This window comes from Tamandua tetradactyla, chromosome 13, assembly GCF_023851605.1.
Source record: "Tamandua tetradactyla isolate mTamTet1 chromosome 13, mTamTet1.pri, whole genome shotgun sequence".
Lineage (NCBI taxonomy): Eukaryota > Metazoa > Chordata > Mammalia > Pilosa > Myrmecophagidae > Tamandua > Tamandua tetradactyla.
The window spans coordinates 46,951,433-46,974,129 of NC_135339.1; the positions used below are offsets into that span (position 1 = coordinate 46,951,433).

Consider the following 22,697-nt stretch of genomic DNA (forward strand, 5'->3'; position numbering starts at 1 on the left):
TTAGTTTTCAAGGCCCTTTTCTGACTCTTCTCTCTAGCATCAGGAATTTTTCTGTTCTACAAGTGTAAAAGAGAAAGCTGAAACTAATTTTAATCAAGTCTCCAAAGCCAACTTTCTTTTTAGGAAATCTGGAGGAGAGAGGAAAAAATTGACACCACAAAGAAGCAAACAGACAAATCCAGTAAGTGGGTTATTCTACAGGACTGATCTGATTTTTACAAGAAGTCACTGGCAGGAGAAAAAACAAAGGGAGAAAGGACTGTTCTAGACTTAAAGAGACTTAAGAGAAAGAACAACCTATGTAATGCCAAAATCTTGTCTAGATTCTAATTTAAACAAACCAATTGTCAAAAGACATTTTAAAGAGAATCAGGACATTCCATGGGCTGGTAATTGCTGATATTGAAGAATTACTGCTAATCGTGTTGGACACCTAAGAGCATTATGGTTATGCAATAAAGTATCCATTATTTTTAGAAACACACTAAACTATATTGCAAAATCCAAGACAATTGCTTGGATTCATTTTTTTAATTCAAAATTAGGAAAAAAATAAAGGAAAAGAAAAAAGGGATAAATGAAACAAATGTAGCAAATCTTGATATTTACTGAATATGGATGCTGGATATATAGTTTTTTATGTTACTTTCTCTATTCTGGGACAGGTTGAGGTTTTTCAGAATAAGAAATTATTCTGAATCATTTCCTCCCAGAACCCTGTTTTAAAAAAAGTAATTAGATTTAATGAGTTTTAACTAATCAGTCAAATTCTTAAGGTGTGTAACAGTTCACCATCACCCCCTCTACCTACCTTGTAATAATTTATTTTCTAAAGATTCCAATTTCCAGAAGATCAGGACAGAATGATGGACCCAGTGGGCATTTTTGGCAACATAGTAAATAAGTGATACACTTGAGCTTGATTTTTGTGCAGTGTCTGCAGTTACCAAGAAACACACAAGCTGTTCTTAGCTACAGTGTCTCTGTGCTGATGACTCAAGCTGACTCTAAATAACAATGGCTCACCAAGCTTAAGCTTGCTTGGAACTGGGTGGGGTGGCAGAGGCCCTCAAGAGGCAACACGTTAGAACTAGAGCAGGGAGAAAGGCTATATAGTATAGCTCCTCAATGGCAGATCCATCCGCAACTTGCACTTGACTAGAACCCATATTTAGGTAAATTTAGGTAAAGTGGCATGGCATTTCCCCTAGGTAGAAATGTTTCCCCAATTTACAGACATTTTAAAGAAATTGAACTAAATGTGGGTGAATGTCTTAAATTGTCAGCCTGCTACTGAGAGTATGAAGGAAAGTTCTTCTTCTTAGGAGACAGTAAATTACCACATGGTAGAGCAGCTGCTTGTCAAGCCAGACTTCCAGAAATAGAATCACATCTCACTGGATCCTCAATGATAACAAGATGTTTCCCATAACCCAGGAGCTGCAGGTCAATACAATACTATATTTGAGAGCTGTTTATAGAGGACAAAGAAGACGTGAGCCTGGTCTCTTAGGAAGAGCTAAAGAAAGACAAAATCAAGGTACAGGGAGCTAGGACTGCTGATAGATAAGAGTGGAACACTGGAAACATTTATTCTTAGTGACAGCTTCTCTAGACTTAAGGAAATGGTTTACAACAAAAACAGAAAAAGTAAAGTAAAAAACTAGCTACTTCTGTATGCAGATGTATAAATCTATGAAAGAAGAGGGACTACAGTAAGCAAGCAATCTAAAGGCATCCCAAATCTCAAATGGTAAAGACATATGGGGCACTTCTCTAACACAAGCGCAATGCACAGACTGTAATGAGCATCTACCCAACAGCAAATTAGGTGTTTTCAAAATGGGAGATGTGTGTAAGGGTACCTTATACACATTTATAATTATTTTAATGAAATGATTCCAAACATGTCATATTCCATATTTTCTTCCATCTAAATCAAGGCAAGAAACTGGCCTCTTAGAATTCTTATTGTATTAAAGAGTCTGAACATAGGTAAATATCTTTAAAATTAAACATTCTGATTACATCACAAAGTTCTGATGATCTCCCTAGTTAAATGCTTCCAAGGTAAAGTTAGAGGGTAAGGTGTGTTAGGTGAATCTGATGGGAAACTAGAGATAATAAGAGAAGAATAAAAAGTGTATTTTTAAGAAAGGCTTATTTATTTATTATAAATTATTAATAAATAAATATAAATAAATTATTAATTTACTTTAAAAAAATTAAATAAATAGCTAGCTAGCTAGATAGATAGATAGATAGAAAGGCTTCTATACTACCAGAGAAGATCAATAAGGCAATATGTCTAGAGACTACTAATCTTATTTGGGTGGGTGGGTGATTGCAAGGGACTAGGAATGGTGTCTCGCTCTGCTGTTATGAATTTCTACTACAGGGATTAACAGAAAAAAGGGAAAAAGAAAATAATATATAATTTGAAACTGAGCTTTCCCTCTAAAAGAGGGAAAATGCCTATAAGAGCTTCTGGATCTGTGTCAAGGGAACAAGTGACATTTTAAAAGTCTGGCAGAAAGCCAAAGAACTATATCCACACGGAAAACTTAACTGCTTCTAACACACTAACTAGTGTGTTATTTCCCCATCTGGGAAGCACTGGCAGGGCTTGAAAATTCTGAGAAGGCTGGAACCACCTGGCCATATTGTTTTTGTTAAAGGTGGAAGGACTTGACAACATTCTAAAGAAAATTTCACCTTTGGCCTTAGTCAAAGGACCCCTGGGCATGACAAGAGACAACCAAAAAGGGAAATTATAGTGAGGAATGGTTTACCTTCGGAGAACAGTTGAAATGCATACTGGGTACTGGGAGTGTAGTTACATACATTGTGATACACCGATACAGGTACAGCGTGCCAACTATGCAGAAAAATCTTCTGCTAATAATAGACCTAGAAAAATGGAAAAACAGGGAAGATTCTCAGTCAAGAAATCATGCAGGTTCATTTTACTCAAGTTTTCAGTGATCCAACAAAACAAATCCAAAAAATTTGTTTGCAACAAGAAAAACTATGGCTAACAGCAGATTATGATGATTTCAAAAATAATTTTTTTAAAATATATATTAGCTGTCCCAAAGAGTTTAAAATGCTCTACATTTTTATTAGTTAAGCTTCTTGAGGACTTAAACATGGGCTGACATTCAACTGCAGTACAACTGAGGTACAAGTGAGGCCTTAAACATGGACTGACATTTAACTGGGGTTCAAGTGCTCTGAGTGAGCATTTTGAAGGAAAAAAATAGAAGTTCTAAATATATTTTCTATCCCAAAAGGAAAGTTATTCATGATATCTTCATGAGAACTCAAAAGTTTTCTATCATTTAAGGAGTCAAAAACATTAAACAATTTTATTCAGACATCCAGAAAAAATCTGGAAACTGATTGTCTCAGCTGATCTCTAAAGCAGTATGAGGGGAAGAATCCAGCCTCCTACCTTCCCACTAGCTTCTTTTGCTTACTATGTGGCCTCAGGGAAGGCTATTAACTTGCCTGAGCCTCAGTTTTCTATTTTGTTGAATAGGGTTAAGAAGATTAGAAATATTATATGGAAGATCCCTGCAATATAATAGCCACAAGTGGTAGCTATCAAGTAGATGAATAACAAAATAAAAAAAATTAGCAATACAAACCTTTTTTCATTTCAAGCTTATTAGTGGTTCTAAGGGAATTGATAAATCCTGAGAACATGCATATTAAGTCTAATAACTTCCCCTACTATCAAATTCCATGTCTGTTTGTACATCTTAATTAAAGTAACATTAAGTGTATCTTTGGACAAGAATTTTCCCTCCCTTACCTTTCTACTACTATTCTGCCACAGGCCAGAAGCATAGGCCCTGTGTGGCTCATCTTCAACCTTAGGGAGTTCAAGTCTTCCTTGGCCTGGGGCCATGTGAATTAAATAAACAAGGAGAATTAATTAACAATGGGCAGGCTCTCTCTTAGAATATTTAACATTTAATCACTCCATGAGTATAGCGTATTTCTATTTTTATGCAGGATGGGCATTCTTACTTAAATGAGATAGACAGAGGAGAATTAATTTCATTTGCATTTTCCATTTTAACAAGAAGAAGGTAATGACATGTATAATTAAAAATTAATTTTAAAAACAACCTACACACTTATGATAGCATGTCATTCATTCACAACCGCACAGTCCATGGAAGTTACTGAGGTTGTCCAGGTAAAATCTGGATGTTTGTCTCATCTGTATTTCAGATATTGGTCAGAATTGCTTTCTATAGAGATTGTCTTTGCTTATTTTCTCTTAATGAAACTGTGCGTGCCACCTCCAAAGACAAGAATCTATTTAGCATAAAGTTGATATGAAAAGGTATGTGCCTCTAAGATGCAAGTATAATGAAAAGCAGAATATAGTAAAACATAAGGAGGAACAAACAATCCTAGAGAATATAAATCTATGTCTTTAACAAAATATTCAAAAGAAACATCAAACTCAAATTGGCATTGTAAGATATAATGGTCAAAAAAAAAAAAGATATAATGGTCACTGGCAAATTCACTTGAACTATTTAAGAAATACCTAGGGCAGGAAACTGTCTAATCTAGATCTGTTAAATTCTTTAGAGAGTAAGAAATAGAATGACTATTATCACTCAACTACAGTAACAACTACTAACAAAGTTGCTTGCTTTGCCTAATTGTATAATGGTACCGAAAAGATGTATACATAGGTGTGGTGCATCCACACACACACACCAAAAACTATATTTGCATATGTCAAACTCCAATTCATGTAAGGAACAATGAATGAGTGTTAAATGATCTGAGAATGAGGTGTATGAAGAAATGATAAAGGCTGAGAAAAGATAAATAATTTATTTAAAATATTTTAAAAGCAACAAACATGATTCAGTCCCATTTTATTTGACTTGAAATGAGAAATTCAAATGACTTTCCAATGTGAATTTGTCAAAGTTAACAAGGTGACAAGTTGGAAGGGAATGCTTTTAAGAATTTTCTGATCTTTGGCATTTACTTAATCTTTTTGATATTCAGCTAAGAATTTCTTCAGCGTATAATGCTAAACAAGGATCTCCTACTACAAACTGAAAAAAAACAGGGTATATAATTGTTTCAAAGACTTGTGTATGTATTTCTGGGCATTATGTAACCAAACCATTTACACATTCAGAGTTCTTATTTATTAAAGGCTTAAGAGCTCAAGATGTTTTTCTTTTTTTTACATGGGCAGGCACCGGGAATCGAACCCAGGTCCTCTGGCATGGCAGGCAAGCATCCTTACCTACTGAGCCACCGTGGCCCGCCCAAGATGTTTTTAAAATAAAAGATTTAAAGTAATTTAAAAATGTAGCAAAGCTAGGAAAAAAACAAGAAATATCACTGGTGAATAAATGAATGTTAAGAATAGGATGCATAATACAATTCTTGAAATCACATTGGTTTTCTTCTCACATGGGATACCTCTTTCCCTTCATATTTGAAAGAAACCTATTTCTCATCTGTTCACATTTTCAATCACCATTACCTCACAGAGACTTGTATTTGTCATGGTTATCTACTCTTCTCTCAAGTTTTTGAGTACTAGACTCATTAATTATAAGAAAGAAAGAAAAAAGTACTATAAATTTGATATGGAAATATGAATAAATGTGTTACTATTTTATAGAAAATTATTAAGATCTCCTAGAAAAGCATGGTATGCCTAGTACAGGTATAATAATCTTTACTTATAAAAGAAAAAATGCTCAGAATCTGATTACACACCACCAAAATTAGCCTTAAAACATCAGTGCTAAAATGTTTTTTTGATATTTGGTACAATAGTCTAAAATTCTAAAGGCAAAATGGTGAAAGAAAAAAATTAATATATCTGAAAGTTCTTTTGCTACCCCAAACTAACTAATCTACTTTCTAATCTACAGTTGTACAAACATGCACAACTTTTTTAGTGTTCACAACTGAACTCCTAGCTCTTTAGAATCGCTCTTGGCTTTTACAAATAAACAGGACCTGAAATACAGGAGTTGGATTAAGCAACAAGTCAAAGAATGAAAGGTAATAAACAAGTAGGAGACCACACATGACCGTAACATAGTTAGGGAGGTCCCAAATCTTTGGAATGTAATCATCAAGGTAAACATGTGAGTCAGTTATTTCAGTATGTGAAATATGGACAATACACTGCTGTGCCACATCTTTATTTATATGCTAGTACTTCCTTCAACAATATCACTATGTGATTGTGACCAGCTTACTTAATTTCCTTGTATATTAACTTCCTTGTCCACAAATCAAAGGGTTAGAAATAAATGGAGGGGTGACATCATAAACATAGCAATGTAAGACAGCTACTGAAAACCTCTACCCAGAGATTCAGTGAAAAAAGGACAAATCTCACTTGTTCAGAAGTATGGAGGAAGGTAAAGCCTGGAGAAGGATCCCATAAATACTGAATCAAAGAAAGAGAAAAACATCAGGTAGGAAACATCTGCCCATTTTGGCTGATCCTCTCCCTTCCCCTTCACTCGGTCACATGCAGCTCAGGAAGTGCCCAGAAGCAGTGGCCAGGATCCCATCCACCTTTCACTGAGGACACAGACTATAAAACTTCTCATAGCAGGGAGACAAAACCCCTCCTTTATTCTGACACAGAGACCCAAGCCCACAGGAACCCATGGCAAGACTCAAGCAACAGTGGGGGTGGGTGGGTGGGGATGGAATACAAAAGGACAGCAAGGAAGAACTTCCAAATGGAGAATTAGGGAGGGACTGCAGGATCTTCCCCCAAAACAAGCAAGAAGCCAAGCAGAAGCTGCCTGAATCAGGTGTTTAGGGACGTGGTTGACAGGGGGGTACATTTCAAGACCCAGGTTAGTGAGGGACAAAGAGTCTGAAAAAATGTGGACAGGAAGTTTAACCCTGGTGCCCATCCTCCACCCTTGAGGGAAACAGCAGTGGGTAGCCTAATCGTTGCCTGGGGGATGGCTGGAGATTGGGGTGGCTCGGGGAATTCTTCTTCCCAAATACAGAAGGGGACACAGCCCCATACTGTGTAAGATTTTTAATGGTGAAGTAAGGAAACAGGAACCCCACAGTTTCAGACCTGCCTGGTCAGACACTGCTGGGCTCCAGAATGTAAACAGCTTCTGAGGATGATTAAGTCACCAAACAGTGCTATCTGGTGGGCAGGCTGGACAGTGCACAGAAAACAACAGAGCACTTCAGAGCCTCTCCAGACCCTATCCCAGGCCCCATCAGAGTTGGTCTACACCCCATGCATGGGTACCTAGCCCTGTTTTGATTAAGAAATACTAACAACCCAACTGCTAAAGCAATGCCCTTACAGAAAACCAGACAACAACTAAATACTAGACAAAAGAGAGAAACAGAGCTTCAGAATAGACTTATCAAGATAATGAGATGACCAGATAATAGCAAAGTCATAAGGCACACTAAAACACAGGACATGGCCCAGTCAAAGGAACAAACCAAAAAATCAAAGGAGATACAGAATCAATTAATCAAAGATGTTCAGGTTAATCTCCTGAATCAATTAAAAGAATGAAGGAAAATAGGTCTAAAGAGATAAACAACATTAAGAAGACATCAGAAGAACAAAAAGAAGAACTTGAAAGAATAAACAAAAATAAGAGACATTACAGAAATAAAGACACTGCATTGAAATTAAAAATATACTAGAGACAGACAATAGCAAATTTAAAGAAGTATGAGAAAGGATCAGCAAGTGAGAAGACAAGCAACCAAATGTGAAGAGACAAGAGAACAGATGGAGGAAAAAAACGGTAAAATTTGAGCAGGGTCTCAACATAAAGCACAAGAATATATGTCTCATGGGTGTCCCAGAAGAAGAAAAAAAAGGCGAAAAGGCCAGGAACACTATTTGAAGAAATAATGGCTGAAAATTTCCCAAACCTTATAAAAGACAACTGCAAATCCAAGAAGTCAAACACACTACAAACAGAATAAATTTGAAAGACCCACTCCAAGATACATACTAATCACACTGTTAAATGCCAAAGAGGAGAAAATTCTGAAAGCAGCAAGAAAAAGTGATTTACCATATACAAGGGAAGCCAATTAAGACTCAGTGCTGATTTCTCATCAGACATCAAGAAGGTGAGAAGACAATAGTACAATATACTTAAGAAACTAAAAGGGAAAAATTGCCAACCAAGAATTCTCTATCCAGCAATGCTATGTTTCAAAAATGAGGGAGAGTTGTAAAAATTCACAGATGAACATATGTTGAAAGAGTTCGTTAATAAGAGACCAGTCCTAAGAAAACTGCTAAAGGAAGCTCTTCCTTTTTCTTTTTCTTTTTTTTTCTGACTGAAGAAAAAAGAAGAGAGAGGCCTGAAGGAGGGTACAGAATTGAAGAGTATTAATAAGGGTAACTAAAAGGATAAAGAGAAAAAATTAGATCTGACAAATAAAAACCAGAGGAAAAGATGGTTGAAATAAGTACTGTCTTTTCAGTAATAACTTTGAATGCAAATGATTTAATCTCCCTAACCAAAAGACAGAATGGAAGAAGAAATATGGTCCATATACATGCTCTTCATAAGAGAGTCATTTTATACCCAAAGATACATATAGATTGAAAGGGAAAGGATGCAAAAAGATACTCCATGCAAGCAGTAACAAAACAAAAAGCTGGGGTACCTATACTAATATCTGACCAAAATTGATTTTATATGCAAAAGCTATATGAGATAAAGAAAAACAAAATATGTTGATAAAAGGAGTAATTCACAAAGAAGAAATAACAATCATAAATATTTATGCACCTAATCAAGGTGCCCCAAACTACATGAGGAAAACACTGGCAAAATGAAAGAGAGTAATAGACAACTCTACCATAATAGTGGGAGATGTCAACACACCACTCTCCCCATTAGACAGAACATCTAAACAGGATCAATAAGGAAACAGAGAACTTAAATAATATGATAAATGAACTAGACCTAACAAACATATACAGACTATCCCACCTCAAAACAGCAAGATATACATTCTTCTCAAGTGCTCTATGGAATGTTCTCCAGAATAGATCATATGCTAGGGGACAAACAGATTAACAAATTTAAAAAGACTGAAATTATGAAAAACACTTTCTCTGATAATAACGGAATGAAGCTGAAAATCAATAACAAATGGAGAACAGGGAAATACAGAAATACATGGAGGTTAAACATGCTCTTAAATAATCAGTGGGTCAAAGAAGAGATTGCTAGAGAAATCAGTAAATATCTTGACACTAACGAAAACAAGAGCACAATGTATTGCAACTTACAGGATACAACGAAGGAAGTGCTAAGAGGGAAATTTATAGCCCTGAATGACTACACTAAAAAGAAAGAGTCAAAACCAGCAAACATACTATGCAACTGGAGAAAGATAGCAAGCTAATTCCAAAGCAAGCAGAAAGAAAGAAATAACAGGAGGGGGCCAAGATGGCAGCTTGGTAAAGTACGCACGTTTTAGTTCTAAAACTAAAGAGTAACTACTAAATAACCAGAAACAATACAGAGCAGCTCCCGGAGCCACAACAGAGACCGAACACGCAGCGTGGCCCAGTCTGGACCAGCTGGACCGGCTGCGAGTCTCCGCGGTGGTGAGTTTCCCGAGCCGCGTGCACTTTCCCAAGCCGCGGCGGCCGGCGGCCGGTGCCCCTCCCTCACGGGCGGCTTCCCGGACCAGCTGCGAGGCTCCGGAACAGCGAGTTCCCCAAGCCGCAGCGGCCGGTGCCCCTCCCCAATAGGCGACTTCCTGGACCGGCTGCGAGTCTCCGGACCGGCTGTGAGTTTCGGAACAGCAAGTCCCCCAAGCTGCAGCAGCTGGCGCCCCTCCCCCACAGGCGGCTTCCTGGACCGGCTGCGAGTCTCCGGACCGGCTGCGAGTCTCTGAGCAGTGAGCTCCCCAAGCCGAGGTGGCCGGCGCCCCTCCCTCATGGGCGGCTTCCCGGAGGGAAAGGAGGGACTTTCCAACAGTACAGGGACTGAGTCCGACTGAACACCAATAGTGGCATTAATGAACAAATTCTGACTACTGAAAATAGGCCCCCAGCTCAGGCGAAACTGATCAGGGCGGAAGTTGCCTATTGGGCTGGCTGGAAGGGAGGAAAGGGGATGAAACAGAGCCTTCTGCGGCTGTTTCTACAGAAGCTTGGTTGCCTCTGGACTCAGCGCTGGGATTACACAGGCTGCAACTGCCCCAAACGCAGAAACAGCCTACTTTCAGGGCTGTCTCCCATCTGAACCTTCCCCATGGGAGGGGTGAAATGCAACTCAGGTGGAATCCCTCTCTCAAGGAATTCAGATCCCAGGGTTTCACAATTTGAAGCCATTAAAACCAGCCTACAACCTTTCCTCTGTCTCCACCACGCCCCCAGCAAGGAGAGCCTTCCAAAGTTAAAGGAGCCACAACATATTTTGCTGGTGGGACCCGCAGACAGACAAGAGCCACATACTGGGCAGGATAAGAAAAACAGAGCCCAAAGACTTCACAGGAAAGTCTTTCAACCTACTGGGTCTCACACTCAGGGAAAACTGACGCAGGTGATCCCTTCCCCCCGAAAGGAGGCCAGCTTACTCTGGGAAAACCCGGCTGGAGTCTGTAATACCTATGTAGACCGTCCTAAGGGTAGGGAGGGAAAAGGCACCTTACAAGCAGGATAAGAAACAAGAAAATAAGAACTGAAAATTTACCCTCTGTTAAACAAAACTTAAGCTAGAAGCCCAGAAAAAGCTGAACTGAAGGTCAATGAACAGACAGACAACAAACTCATCTAGCAAGAAAACCCTAGGTAAGATAAGTGATAGCAATCTCCAGAATAAACTAATTAAGGTAATTAAATGTCCAGACGCCAGCAAAAAATAACAAATCACACCAGGAAAATTGAAGATACGGCCCAGTCAAAGGAACAAACCAATAGTTCAAATGAGATACAGGAGCTGAGACAACTAATTCTGAATATACGAACAGAAATGGAAAACCTCTTCAAAAACCAAATCAATACATTGAGGGAGGACATGAAGAAGGCAAGGGATGAACAAAAAGAAGAAATGGAAAGTCTGAAAAAACAAATCACAGAACTTATGGGAATGAAAGATACAGTAGAAGAGATGAAAAAAAAAAACAATGGAAACCTACAATGGTAGATTTCAACAGACAGGTTAAAATTAGTGAACTGGAGGATGGAACATCTGAAATCCAAAAAGAAACAGAAACTATAGGGAAAAGAATGGAAAAATTTGAGCAGGGGCTCAGGGAATTGAATGATAATATGAAGCGCACAAATATACGCATTGTGGGTGTCCCAGAAGGAGAAGCGAAGGGAAAAGGAGGAGAAAAACTAATGGAAGAAATTATCACTGAAAATTTCCCAACTCTTATGAAAGACTAAAATTACAGATCCAAGAAGTGCAGGGCACCGCAAAGAGAATAGATCCAAATAGGCGTTCTCCAAGACACTTACTAGTTAGAATGTCAGAGGTCAAAGAGAAAGAGAGGATCTTGAAAGCAGCAAGAGAAAAACAATCCATCACATACAAGGGAAACCCAATAAGACTATGTGTAGATTTCTCAGCAGAAACCATGGAAGTTAGAAGACAGTGGGATGATATATTTAAATTACTAAAAGAGAAAAACTGCCAACCAAGAATTCTATATCCAGCAAAATTGTCCTTCAAAAATGAGGGAGAAATTAAAACATTTTTAGACAAAAAGTCACTGAGAGAATTTGTGACCAAGAGACCAGCTCTGCAAGAAATACTAAAGGAAGCACTAGAGACAGATACGAAAAGACAGAAGAGAGAGGTGTGGAGAAGAGTGTAGAAAGAAGGAAAATTAGATATGACATACAAAATACAAAAGGCAAAATGGTAGAGGAAAGTATTACCCAAACAGTAATAACACTAAATGTTAATGGACTGAATTCCCCAATCAAAAGACATAGAATGGCAGAATGGATTAAAAAACAGGATCTTTCTATATGCTGTCTACAGGAAACACATCTTAGACCCAAAGATAAACATAGGTTGAAAGCGAAAGGTTGGGAAAAGATATTTCATGCAAATAACAACCAGCAAAGAGCAGGAGTAGCTATACTAATATCCAACAAATTAGACTTTAAATGTAAAACAGTTAAAAGAGACAAAGAAGGATACTATCTACTAATAAAAGGAACAATTCAACAAGAAGACATAACAATCATAAATATTTATGCACTGAACCAGAATGCCCCAAAATACATGAGGAATACACTGCAAACACTGAAAAGGGAAATAGACACATCTACCATAATAGTTGGCGACTTCAGTTCGCCACTCTCATCAATGGACAAACATCTAGACAGAGGATCAATAAAGAAACAGAGAATTTGAATACTACAATAAATGAGCTAGACGTAACAGACATTTATAGGACATTACACCCCACAACAGCAGGATACACCTTTTTCTCAAGTGCTCATGGATCATTCTCAAAGATAGACCATATGCTGGGTCACAAAGCAAGTCTCAACAAATTTAAAAAGATTGAAATCATACACAACACTTTCTCGGATCATAAAGGAATGAAGTTGGAAATCAATAATAGGCGGAGTGCCAGAAAATTCACAAATACGTGGAGGCTCAACAACACACTCTTAAACAACCAGTGGGTCAAGGAAGAAATTACAAGAGAAATTAGTAAATATCTCGAGGTGAATGAAAATGAAAACACAACACATCAAAACCTAAGGAACGCAGCAAAGGCAGTGCTAAGAGGGAAATTTATTGCCCTAAACGCCTATATCAAAAAAAGAAGAGGGCGGGCCGCGGTGGCTCAGCGGGCAAAGTGCTTGCCTGCTATGCCGGAGGACCTCGGTTCGATTCCCGGCCCCAGCCCATGTAACAAAAACGGAGAAACAGAATACAATAAAACAAGAAAATGTTTAAAAATGTTTCCCTTGGGCGGGCCGCGGTGGCTCAGCGGGCAAAGTGCTTGCCTGCTATGCCGGAGGACCTCGGTTCGATTCCCGGCCCCAGCCCATGTAACAAAAACGGAGAAACAGAATACAATAAAACAAGAAAATGTTTAAAAATGTTTCCCTTTCTTCCTTCCTTCCTTCCTTCTATCCTTCCTTCCTTCTCTCTGTCTTTATAAAAAAAAAAAAAAAAAAAAAAAAAAAAAAAAAAAAAAAAAAATGTTTCCCTTTCTTCCTTCCTTCCTTCCTTCTATCCTTCCTTCCTTCAAAACAAAAAAAAAAAACAAAAAAAAAAAACAAAAAAAAAAAAGAAGAAAGGGCAAAAATTCGGGAATTAACTGTCCACTTGGAAGAACTGGAGAAAGAACAGCGAACTAACCCCAAAGCAATCAAAAGGAAAGAAATAACAAAGATTAGAGCAGAAATAAATGAAATTGAGAACATGAAAACAATAGAGAAAATCAATAAGACCAGAAGTTGGTTCTATGAGAAAATCAACAAGATTGAGGGGCCCTAAGCAAGACTGACAAAAAGAAGAAGAGAGAGGATGCAAATAAATAAGATCAGAAATGGAAGAGGAGACATAACCACTGACCTCACAGAAATAAAGGAGGTAATAACAGGATACTATGAACAACTTTACGCTAATAAATACAACAATATAGATGAAATGGACAAGTTCCTAGAAACGCATGAACAACCAACTTTGACTCAAGAAGAAATAGATGACCTCAACAAACCAACCACAAGTAAAGAAATTGAATCAGTCATTCAAAAGCTTCCCAAAAAGAAAAGTCCAGGACCAGACGGCTTCACATGTGAATTCTACCAAACATTCCAGAAAGAATTAGTACCAACTCTGCTCAAACTCTTCAAAAAAATTGAAGTGGAGGGAAAGCTACCTAATTCATTCTATGAAGCCAACTTCACCCTCATACCAAAACCAGGCAAAGATATTACAAAAAAAGAAAACTACAGACCAATCTCTCTAATGAATATAGATGCAAAAATCCTCAACAAAATTCTAGCAAATCAAATCCAGCAACACATTAAAAGAATTATACATCATGACCAAGTAGGATTCATCCCAGGTATGCAAGGATGGTTCAACATAAGAAAATCAATTAATGTAATACACCATATCAACAAATCAAAGCAGAAAAATCACATGATCATCTCAATTGATGCAGAGAAGGCATTTGACAAGATTCAACATCCTTTCCTGTTGAAAACACTTCAAAGGATAGGAATACAAGGGAACTTCCTTAAAATAATAGAGGGAATATATGAAAAACCCACAGCTAATACCATCCTCAATGGGGAAAAATTGAAAACTTTCCCCCTAAGATCAGAAACAAGACAAGGATGTTCACTATCACCACTGTTATTCAACATTGTGTTGGAAGTTCTAGCCAGAGCAATTAGACAAGAAAAAGAAATACAAGGCATCAAAATTGGAAAGGAAGAAGTAAAACTATCACTGTTTGCAGATGATATGATACTATATGTCGAAAACCCTGAAAAATCCACAGCAAAACTACTAGAGCTAATAAATGAGTAAAGCAAAGTAGCAGGTTACAAGATCAACATTCAAAAATCTGTAGTGTTTCTATACACTAGCAATGAACTATATACAAGCTGAGGGGGAAATCAAGAAACGAATTCCATTTACAATTGCAACTAAAAGAATAAAATACTTAGGAATAAATCTAACTAAAGAGACAAAAGACCTATACAAAGAAAACTACAAGAAACTGTTAAAAGAAATCACAGAAGACCTAAATAGATGGAAGGGTATACCGTGTTCATGGATTGGAAGACTAAATATAGTTAAGATGTCAATCCTACCTAAATTGATTTACAGATTCAACGCAATACCAATCAAAATCCCAACATCTTATTTTTCAGAAATAGAAAAACCAATAAGCAAATTTATCTGGAAGGGCAGGGTGCCCCGAACTGCTAAAAGTATCTTGAGGAAAAAAAACGAAGCTGGAGGTCTCACGCTGCCGGACTTTAAGGCATATTATGAAGCCAAAACAGCATGGGACTGGCATAAAGATAGATATATCGACCAATGGAATTGAATAGAGTGCTCAGATATAGACCCTCTTACCTATGGACATTTGATTTTTGATAAGGCAGTCAAGCCAACTCACCTGGGACAGAACAGTCTCTTCAATAAATGGTGCCTAGAGAACTGGATATCCATATGCAAAAGAATGAAAGAGGACCCGTATCTCACACCCTATACAAAAGTTAACTCAAAATGGATCAAAGATCTAAACATTAGGTCTAAGACCATAAAACAGTTAGAGGAAAATGTAGGGAGATATCTTATGAATCTTATAACTGGAGGCGGTTTTATGGACCTTACACCTAAAGCAAGAGCACTGAATAAATAAATAAATAAATGGGAGCTCCTCAAAATTAAACACTTCTGTGCATCAAAGAACTTCATCAAGAAAGTAAAAAGACAGCCTACACAATGGGAGACAATATTTGGAAACGACATATCAGATAAAGGTCTAGTATCCAGAATTTATAAAGAGATTGTTCAGTTCAACAACAAAAAGACAGCCAATCCAATTACAAAATGGGAAAAAGACTTGAACAGACACTTCTCAGAAGAGGAAATACAAATGGCCAAAAGGCACATGAAGAGATGCTCAATGTCCCTGGGCATTAGAGAAATGCAAATCAAAACCACAATGAGATATCATCTCACACCCACCAGAATGGCCATTATCACCAAAACAGAAAATGACAAGTGCTGGAGAGGATGTAGCGAAAGAGGCACACTTATCCACTGTTGGTGGGAATGTCAAATGGTGCAACCACTGGGGAAGGCAGTTTGGCGGTTCCTCCAAAAGCTGAATATAGAATTGCCATATGACCCACCAATACCATTGCTAGGTATCTACTCAGAGGACTTAAGGGCAAAGACACAAATGGACATTTGCACACCAATGTTTATAGCAGCATTATTTACAATTGCAAAGAGATGGAAACAGCCAAAATGTCCATCAACAGACGAGTGGCTAAACAAACTGTGGTATATACATATGATGAAATATTATGCAGCTCTAAGACAGAATAAACTTATGAAGCATGTAATAACATGGATGGACCTAGAGAACATTATGCTGAGTGAGACTAGCCAAAAACTAAAGGAAAAATACTGTATGGTCTCACTGATATGAACCGACATTAGTGAATAAACTTGGAATATGTCATTGGTAACAGAGACCATCAGGAGATAGAAATAGTGTAAGATAATGGGTAATTGGAGCTGAAGGGATACAGACTGTGCAACAGGACTGGGTACAAAAACTCAGAAATGGACAGCACAATACTACCTAATTGTAATGTAATTATGGTAAAACATTGAATGAAGCTGCATGTGAGGTATAGTTTTTTTTTCTCTATTATCAGTTTATTTCTTTTTCTGTTGTCTTTTTATTTCTTTTTCTAAATCGATGCAAATGTACTAAGAAATGAATATGCAACTATGTGATATTAAGAATTACTGATTGTATACGTAGAATGGAATGATTTCTAAATGTTTGTTAGTTAATTTTTTTTAGTTAATTAGAAAAAAAAGAAAGAAATAACAAAGATTAGAGCAGAAGTAATGAAATGGAGAATAAAAGGAATAATAAGAAACCAATAAACCCAAGTGTTGGTTCTTTGAGAAGATCAATAAAATCAACAAACCCTTAGCAAGACTGACAAAGACAAAAAGAAGATGCAAGCAAATAAAATCAGAAACAAGAGGCAGGACATTACCACAGACTCTGAAGAAATAAAAAAAAAGATCACAAGAGATTATTATGAACAAATGTATGCCATCAAGCCAGACAAGTTAGATGAATTGGACAATGTCTTAGAAACAAATGAACAACACACACTAACTTGAGAAGAAATAGAAGACTTCAACGAAACAATCACAAGTAAAGAATTCAATCAGTCACCAAAAACCTACCAACAAAGAAAAGGCCAGAGCCAAACAGATTCACAGGCAAGTTTGTCCAAGCATTCAAAGAAGAATTAATACTATTCCTGCTCAAACTCTTCAAAAAACTTGAAGAAGAAGAAACACTACCTAATTCATTCAATGAAGTCAACATCACTCTAATACCAAAGCTGGATAGAGATACTAGAAAAAGTCACATCAATCTCTCTAATGAATATAGATGCAAAAATTCTCAACAAAATACTTGCAAATAGAATCCAAACACAAATTAAAAGAATTATACAACATGACCAAGTGGATTTTATACCAAGCATGAAAAGGCAGTTCAACATAAGAGACTCAATTAATGGAATACACCACATTAAAAATCAAAAGGAAAAAACTACTTGATCATCTCAATTGACACAGAAAAGGCATGTGACAAAATCCAGCAGTGAAAACACTTCAAAAGGTAGGAATCAAAGGAAATTTCCTCAACATGATAGGATTGTTCTAGTTTGCTAGCTGTCAGAATGTGATATACCAGAAACAGAATGGCTTTTAAAAAGGGGAATTCAATAAGTTGTCAGTTTACAGTCCCAAGGCTGAGAAAATGTCCCAATTAAAACAAGTCTATAGAAATGCCCAATCTAAGGTATCCAGGGAAAGATACCTAGGTTCAAGAAGGCCAATAATGTTCAGGATTTCTCTTTTAGCTGGAATAGCATATGGTGAAGTCTGCTAGCTTTCTCTTAGGCTTCCTGTTTCATGAAGCTCCCTGGGAGGCATTTTCCTTCATTTCCAAAAGTCACTGGCTGGTGGACTCTCTGCTTTGTAGGTCTCCGGTGTTCTCTGCTCTCTCAGAATCTCCTCATTCTTCTGTCGTTCTCAAAAGGAACTCTCTCCATCATGATTCCGCAGCCTTCTAAAGCTTTCTCCAAGATACTTCTTTTATAGGATTCCAGTAAACTAATTAAGATCCACCTGGAATGGGTGGAAACGCGTCTCCACCTACAAGCTTAATACCCATACTTGATTAAGTCACATCTCCATAGAGATAATCTAATTGAAGTTTCCAACATACAGTACAGAATAGGGATTAGAAGAAATAGCTGCCTATACAAAATGGGATCAAGATTAAAGCATGGCTTTTCTAGGGTACATAAATCTTTTTAAACCAGCACATTTCTCCCTTTGGACCTTAAAAAAGACATGTTTTTTCCATATACAAAATGCTTTCATTCCACAACAATATCAGAGAATCTTAAAGCATTTCAGTAACAATACAAATACAATTCAAAGTTAAAGTTAGTACAAAGTCAGTTACAGGCATGGTCTGTCCTAAAGCAAAGTTCTTCTCTGGTTATGGACCTACAAAACTCAGAACAAGTTATTTACTGCCAACATAGAAAGGAAGAACAGTCATAGGATAAATACACCCATTTCCATAGGGAGGAATTGGAAGGAACACAGGAGTCACAAGACCCAAGCAGTTTTGAAAATGTGTAGGGCAAACTCCTTGGATTTCAAAGTCTGAAAGTCATTTATCTTTGGGGCTTCAGAAAGTGACAATCCTACCCTTTCCAAAGGCCTATGCAGAGGTCTGCCTCTCTTTGAATGCAATCTTGGGGGACACTGGGAGACTATCTTTTTCTCAGCTTCATCCTCCCCAAGGATTGGGGTTGCAGACCTGGGGTCTCTGCCATTTCTGGGGCACACGCTCAACCCCTCCAGCCTGTGGCAGCCAGGCTCTCCCCAAAGCCCAAGGAATGTGCCCCATCCTCTCCAAGGCCTGAGGTGGCATGACTCTACCACTGCAGTAAGTCTACAGAAATGTCCAATCTAAGGCATCCAGGCAAAGATATCTAGGTTCAAGAAGGTCAATGATGTTCAGGGTTTCTCTCTTGACTGGAAGGGCACATGGCGAAGTCTGCTAGCTTTCTCTTTCAGCTTCATGTTTCATGAAGCTCCCCAGGAGGTGTTTTCCTTCTTTATTTCCAAAAGTCGCTGGCTGGTGTACTCTCTGCTTCATGGTTCTGTGGCGCTCTCTGCTCTCTCAGAATCTCAAACCTTTTCCAAAAATGCTTCCTCTTTTAAAGAATTTCAGTAATCAAGAGCCACCTGGATTAAGTAGAGACAGTCTCCATCTAATCAAGTTTAATACTCCCACTTGATTGAGTCATTTCCACGGAGATAATCTAAAGTTTCCAATATATAGTACTGAATATGGATTAGAAGACATGGCTGTCTTTGCAAAATGGGATTAGGATCAAAATATGGCTTTTCTAGGGTACATAAATCCTTTCAAACCAGCACAGGAATGTATGAAGAACTCAACAGCTACCATCATATTCAAGGTAAGAAACTGAAGGCTTTCTCTCTAAAATCGGGAGCAAGATAAAGATGCCCACTGTCACCACAGTTATTCAAACCTGTGTTAGATGTTCTAGCTAGAGCAATTAAGTAAGAAAAGAAATTAAAAAATATAAATTGGAAAGGAAGAAGTAAATCTGCCACTATTGGTAGATGACATGATCCTATATTTAGAAAATTCTGAAAAAACGACAAGAAAGATACTTGAGCTAATAAGTTTCAGCAAAGTTGCGGAATACAAGATCAACACACAAAAATCAATGTTGTTTCTACACACTAGTAATGAGCTATCCGAGGAGGTAATCAAGAAAAAACTCCATTTACAGTAGCAACTAAAGAATATTCAGTAATAAATCTAACCAAGGATGTAAAGGACTTGTACACAGAAAACTACAAAACAGTGCCAAAAGAAGTCAAAGGAGACACATAAACGGAAAGACATTCTTTGCACATGGACTAGAAGGCTAAATGCCATTAAGATATCAATTCTACCCAAATTGATCTACAGATTCAATGAAATACCAATAAAAATTCTAAGGGCCTACTTTGCAGAAATGGAAATGCTGATTATTAATTTTATTTGGAAGCATAAGGGGTCTCAAATAGCCAAAAATATCTTGAAAAAGAAGAATGAAATAGGATATATCATGCTTCCTGACTTTAAAGCATACTGTAAAGCCACAGTGGTCAAAACAGCATAGTACTGGCATAAAGACAGACAGACTGATAAACTGAGAGTTCAGAAACAGACCTCAAGATTATGGTCAAATGTTTTTTTTCTCATTTTATTTTTTGTGTGGGCAGACACTGGGAATCAAACCTAGCTCTCTGGCATGGCAGGCGATAGTCAACTGATTTTTGACATAGCTCTCAAGTCCATTCAACTGGGACAGAACAGCCTCTTCAACAAATGGTGTTAGGAGACCTGGATATCCACACCCAAAAGAATGAAAGAGAACCCCTATCAAAAATTAACTCAAAATGGATCAAAGATATAAATATAAGAATCAGAACCATAAAACTCCTAGAAGAAAATGTAGGGAAACGACTACAAGATCTAACAATCAGTGGTTGCTTGCTATACTTTACACCCAAAGCACAAGCAATGAAAGAAAAAAACACACAAATGGGAATGCTTCAAAATTGAATACTTCAGTTCTTCAAAGGATTTCTCAAAAGAGTGAAAAGGCAATCAACTCAAAGGGAGAAAATATTTGGAAATCTATCTGATATCTAAAATATAGAAGAAATCCTAAAACTCAATAATATAAAGATAAACAACCCAATAAGAAAATAGGCAAAGGGCATGAATAGACATTTCTCCAAAGAGGAGATACACGTGGTTAAGAGGTTCCAGGAAAGACGTTCAGTTTCATTAGTTATTAGGGAAATGCAAATTGAAACCACAATGAGGTATCATCTCACACCTACTAGAATGGCTACTATTCAACAAACAGGCAACTACAAGTCTTGGAGAGGACGTAAAGAAATTGCAACACTTGAATTCACTGTGCTGGGAATGTAAAATGGTATAGCTGCTATGGAAGACAATTTGGTGGGTAGTCAGAAAGCTAAGTATAGAGTTATGTTAGGGTCTGGCAATCCCGCTACTCGGGATATACCTGGAAGATCTGAAAGCAGGGATGTGAAAAGAGTTTTGCACACCAATGGTCATAGTGAAATTATTCATAATTGCCAAAAGATGGAAACAAACCAAGTGTCCATCAACAAATGAATGAATAAGCAAAATGTAGTGTATACATATGATGCAATATTATTTAGCAGTAAGGAATGAAGTCCTGAAGCATGAAACATGGATGAATCTTGAGGACATTATATTAAGCGAAATAAATGAGACACAAAACTACAAATATTTTATGATCTCACTGCTATGACCTAATTATAATATGTAAACTCATAAACAAAATATAGAATATAGGTTAGTGGGATATAGCATGAGGCTAAAGAATGGGAAGCGTTTGCTTAGTATGTGCAGAATGTTTAACAAGGGTGAAAACCATTATGAAATGCACAGAGGTGATGGTAACACGTTATTGTGAGAATAATTAACAGAGCTAAGTGGCGTGTGAATGTGGTAGAAGGGGGAAGTTAGAGGCATGTATGTCATCAGAAGGAAAGCTGGAGGTTAAATCATGGTAATGTATATAGCACAGTGAATCTTGTGGTGACATTCATAACATTCCTTTGTTGATATTTTCATTTACTCTAATAACAGCAAAACAAGTGTGTGTCTGTAGGTGCATATACAGTCCTTTTCGCTTTCCTTCCTTTCTGCTTTCCTTCCCTTCATCAAAACTTACCCACCTTGAATCATATGCTCAGGGACTTGTTCAGTCACAACTAGCAGTACTGAACAATTAAAGTTTACTCTTGGGCTACTGCAGTCCCTTAAAAGTAGCAAACTCTAATTTTAACAGGGGTTTCTAAAAACTTACTGTACTCACCTGTACTGGCTAATGTTTACTGAATTCTAACCATAACACCTGGCATTATGCCACACTCAAAATATTTGCTATTGTTATTATTATTACTTGTTCAGTTACATGAGAACACTTGCACTAGGCATTATTCTAGCATTCAGAATATAACAATAAATAAAAGAGAAAAGAAGTCTCCTCATGGTTCATATATTTTAATGGAGGCGGAAGATAATAAACAAAATAAGTAAAACACAGATTTTGTTAATTAGTTCTAAAGGGTAGAATTAACCAAGGAGGAAAGATAAAAAGTATCACTGGGAGAGGGTAGTTGCAACTGGAGATAAAGGGCTCCCAGAGAGGCGTGAGCCATGAGAAGAGGCTGGTGCTGAGGTCCAAGGCACTAGTGTTTATTGAGCAAATGATGAGGCCAGAGAGCTGGAGTGGAGGGAATGAGGATGAGGTCTGGGTTCTGCAAGACCTTCTTGGTTACTGTGAGGACTTTGACTGTAACGTTATATGAAATGGAAAGCTACTAGGAGGTTTGGAGAAGAGTGACTTATGCTGACCTCAGATCACTCTGCCAAATAGAAAAATGGCTGAAGGGAAGCCAAAAAGAGAAATAGAAAGACGAGTAAGGTGGCTCCTACATAACCCAGATAAGATATGACAATGGTTAGACCTGTGACAGCAATGGATATGGTGAGAACTGTTTGGACTTACAGAAAGACCAGACATGAGTGAAAGAATGCCAAGAATGAAATCAAGTCTGGCCTGAGCACTAGAAAGGACAGTGTTGCCATTTACTAACATGGAGGGGGAATGGGGCATGGGGGAAGGATAGTGTGCCAGTTTGAAAAGGTTTATGTAACCTAGAAAAACCATGTTTTAATCCTAATTCTATTTTGTAAAGACAGCTGTTTTTTCTAATCCC

General features: G+C 37.5%; 1 protein-coding gene across 20 annotated transcripts in view; it reads right to left on the reverse strand.

Moving 5' to 3' along the window:
* Positions 1-22,697, reverse strand: part of SGMS1 (sphingomyelin synthase 1) — a 485,077-nt gene that overhangs the window by 32,607 nt on the left and 429,773 nt on the right. For all 20 annotated transcript variants that reach the window (XM_077125326.1, XM_077125323.1, XM_077125311.1 and 17 more), the window contains one exon: positions 2,793-2,910. In XM_077125326.1, coding sequence (XP_076981441.1) covers positions 2,793-2,910 — 118 coding nt within the window. The remainder of the gene's footprint in view (positions 1-2,792; positions 2,911-22,697) is intronic.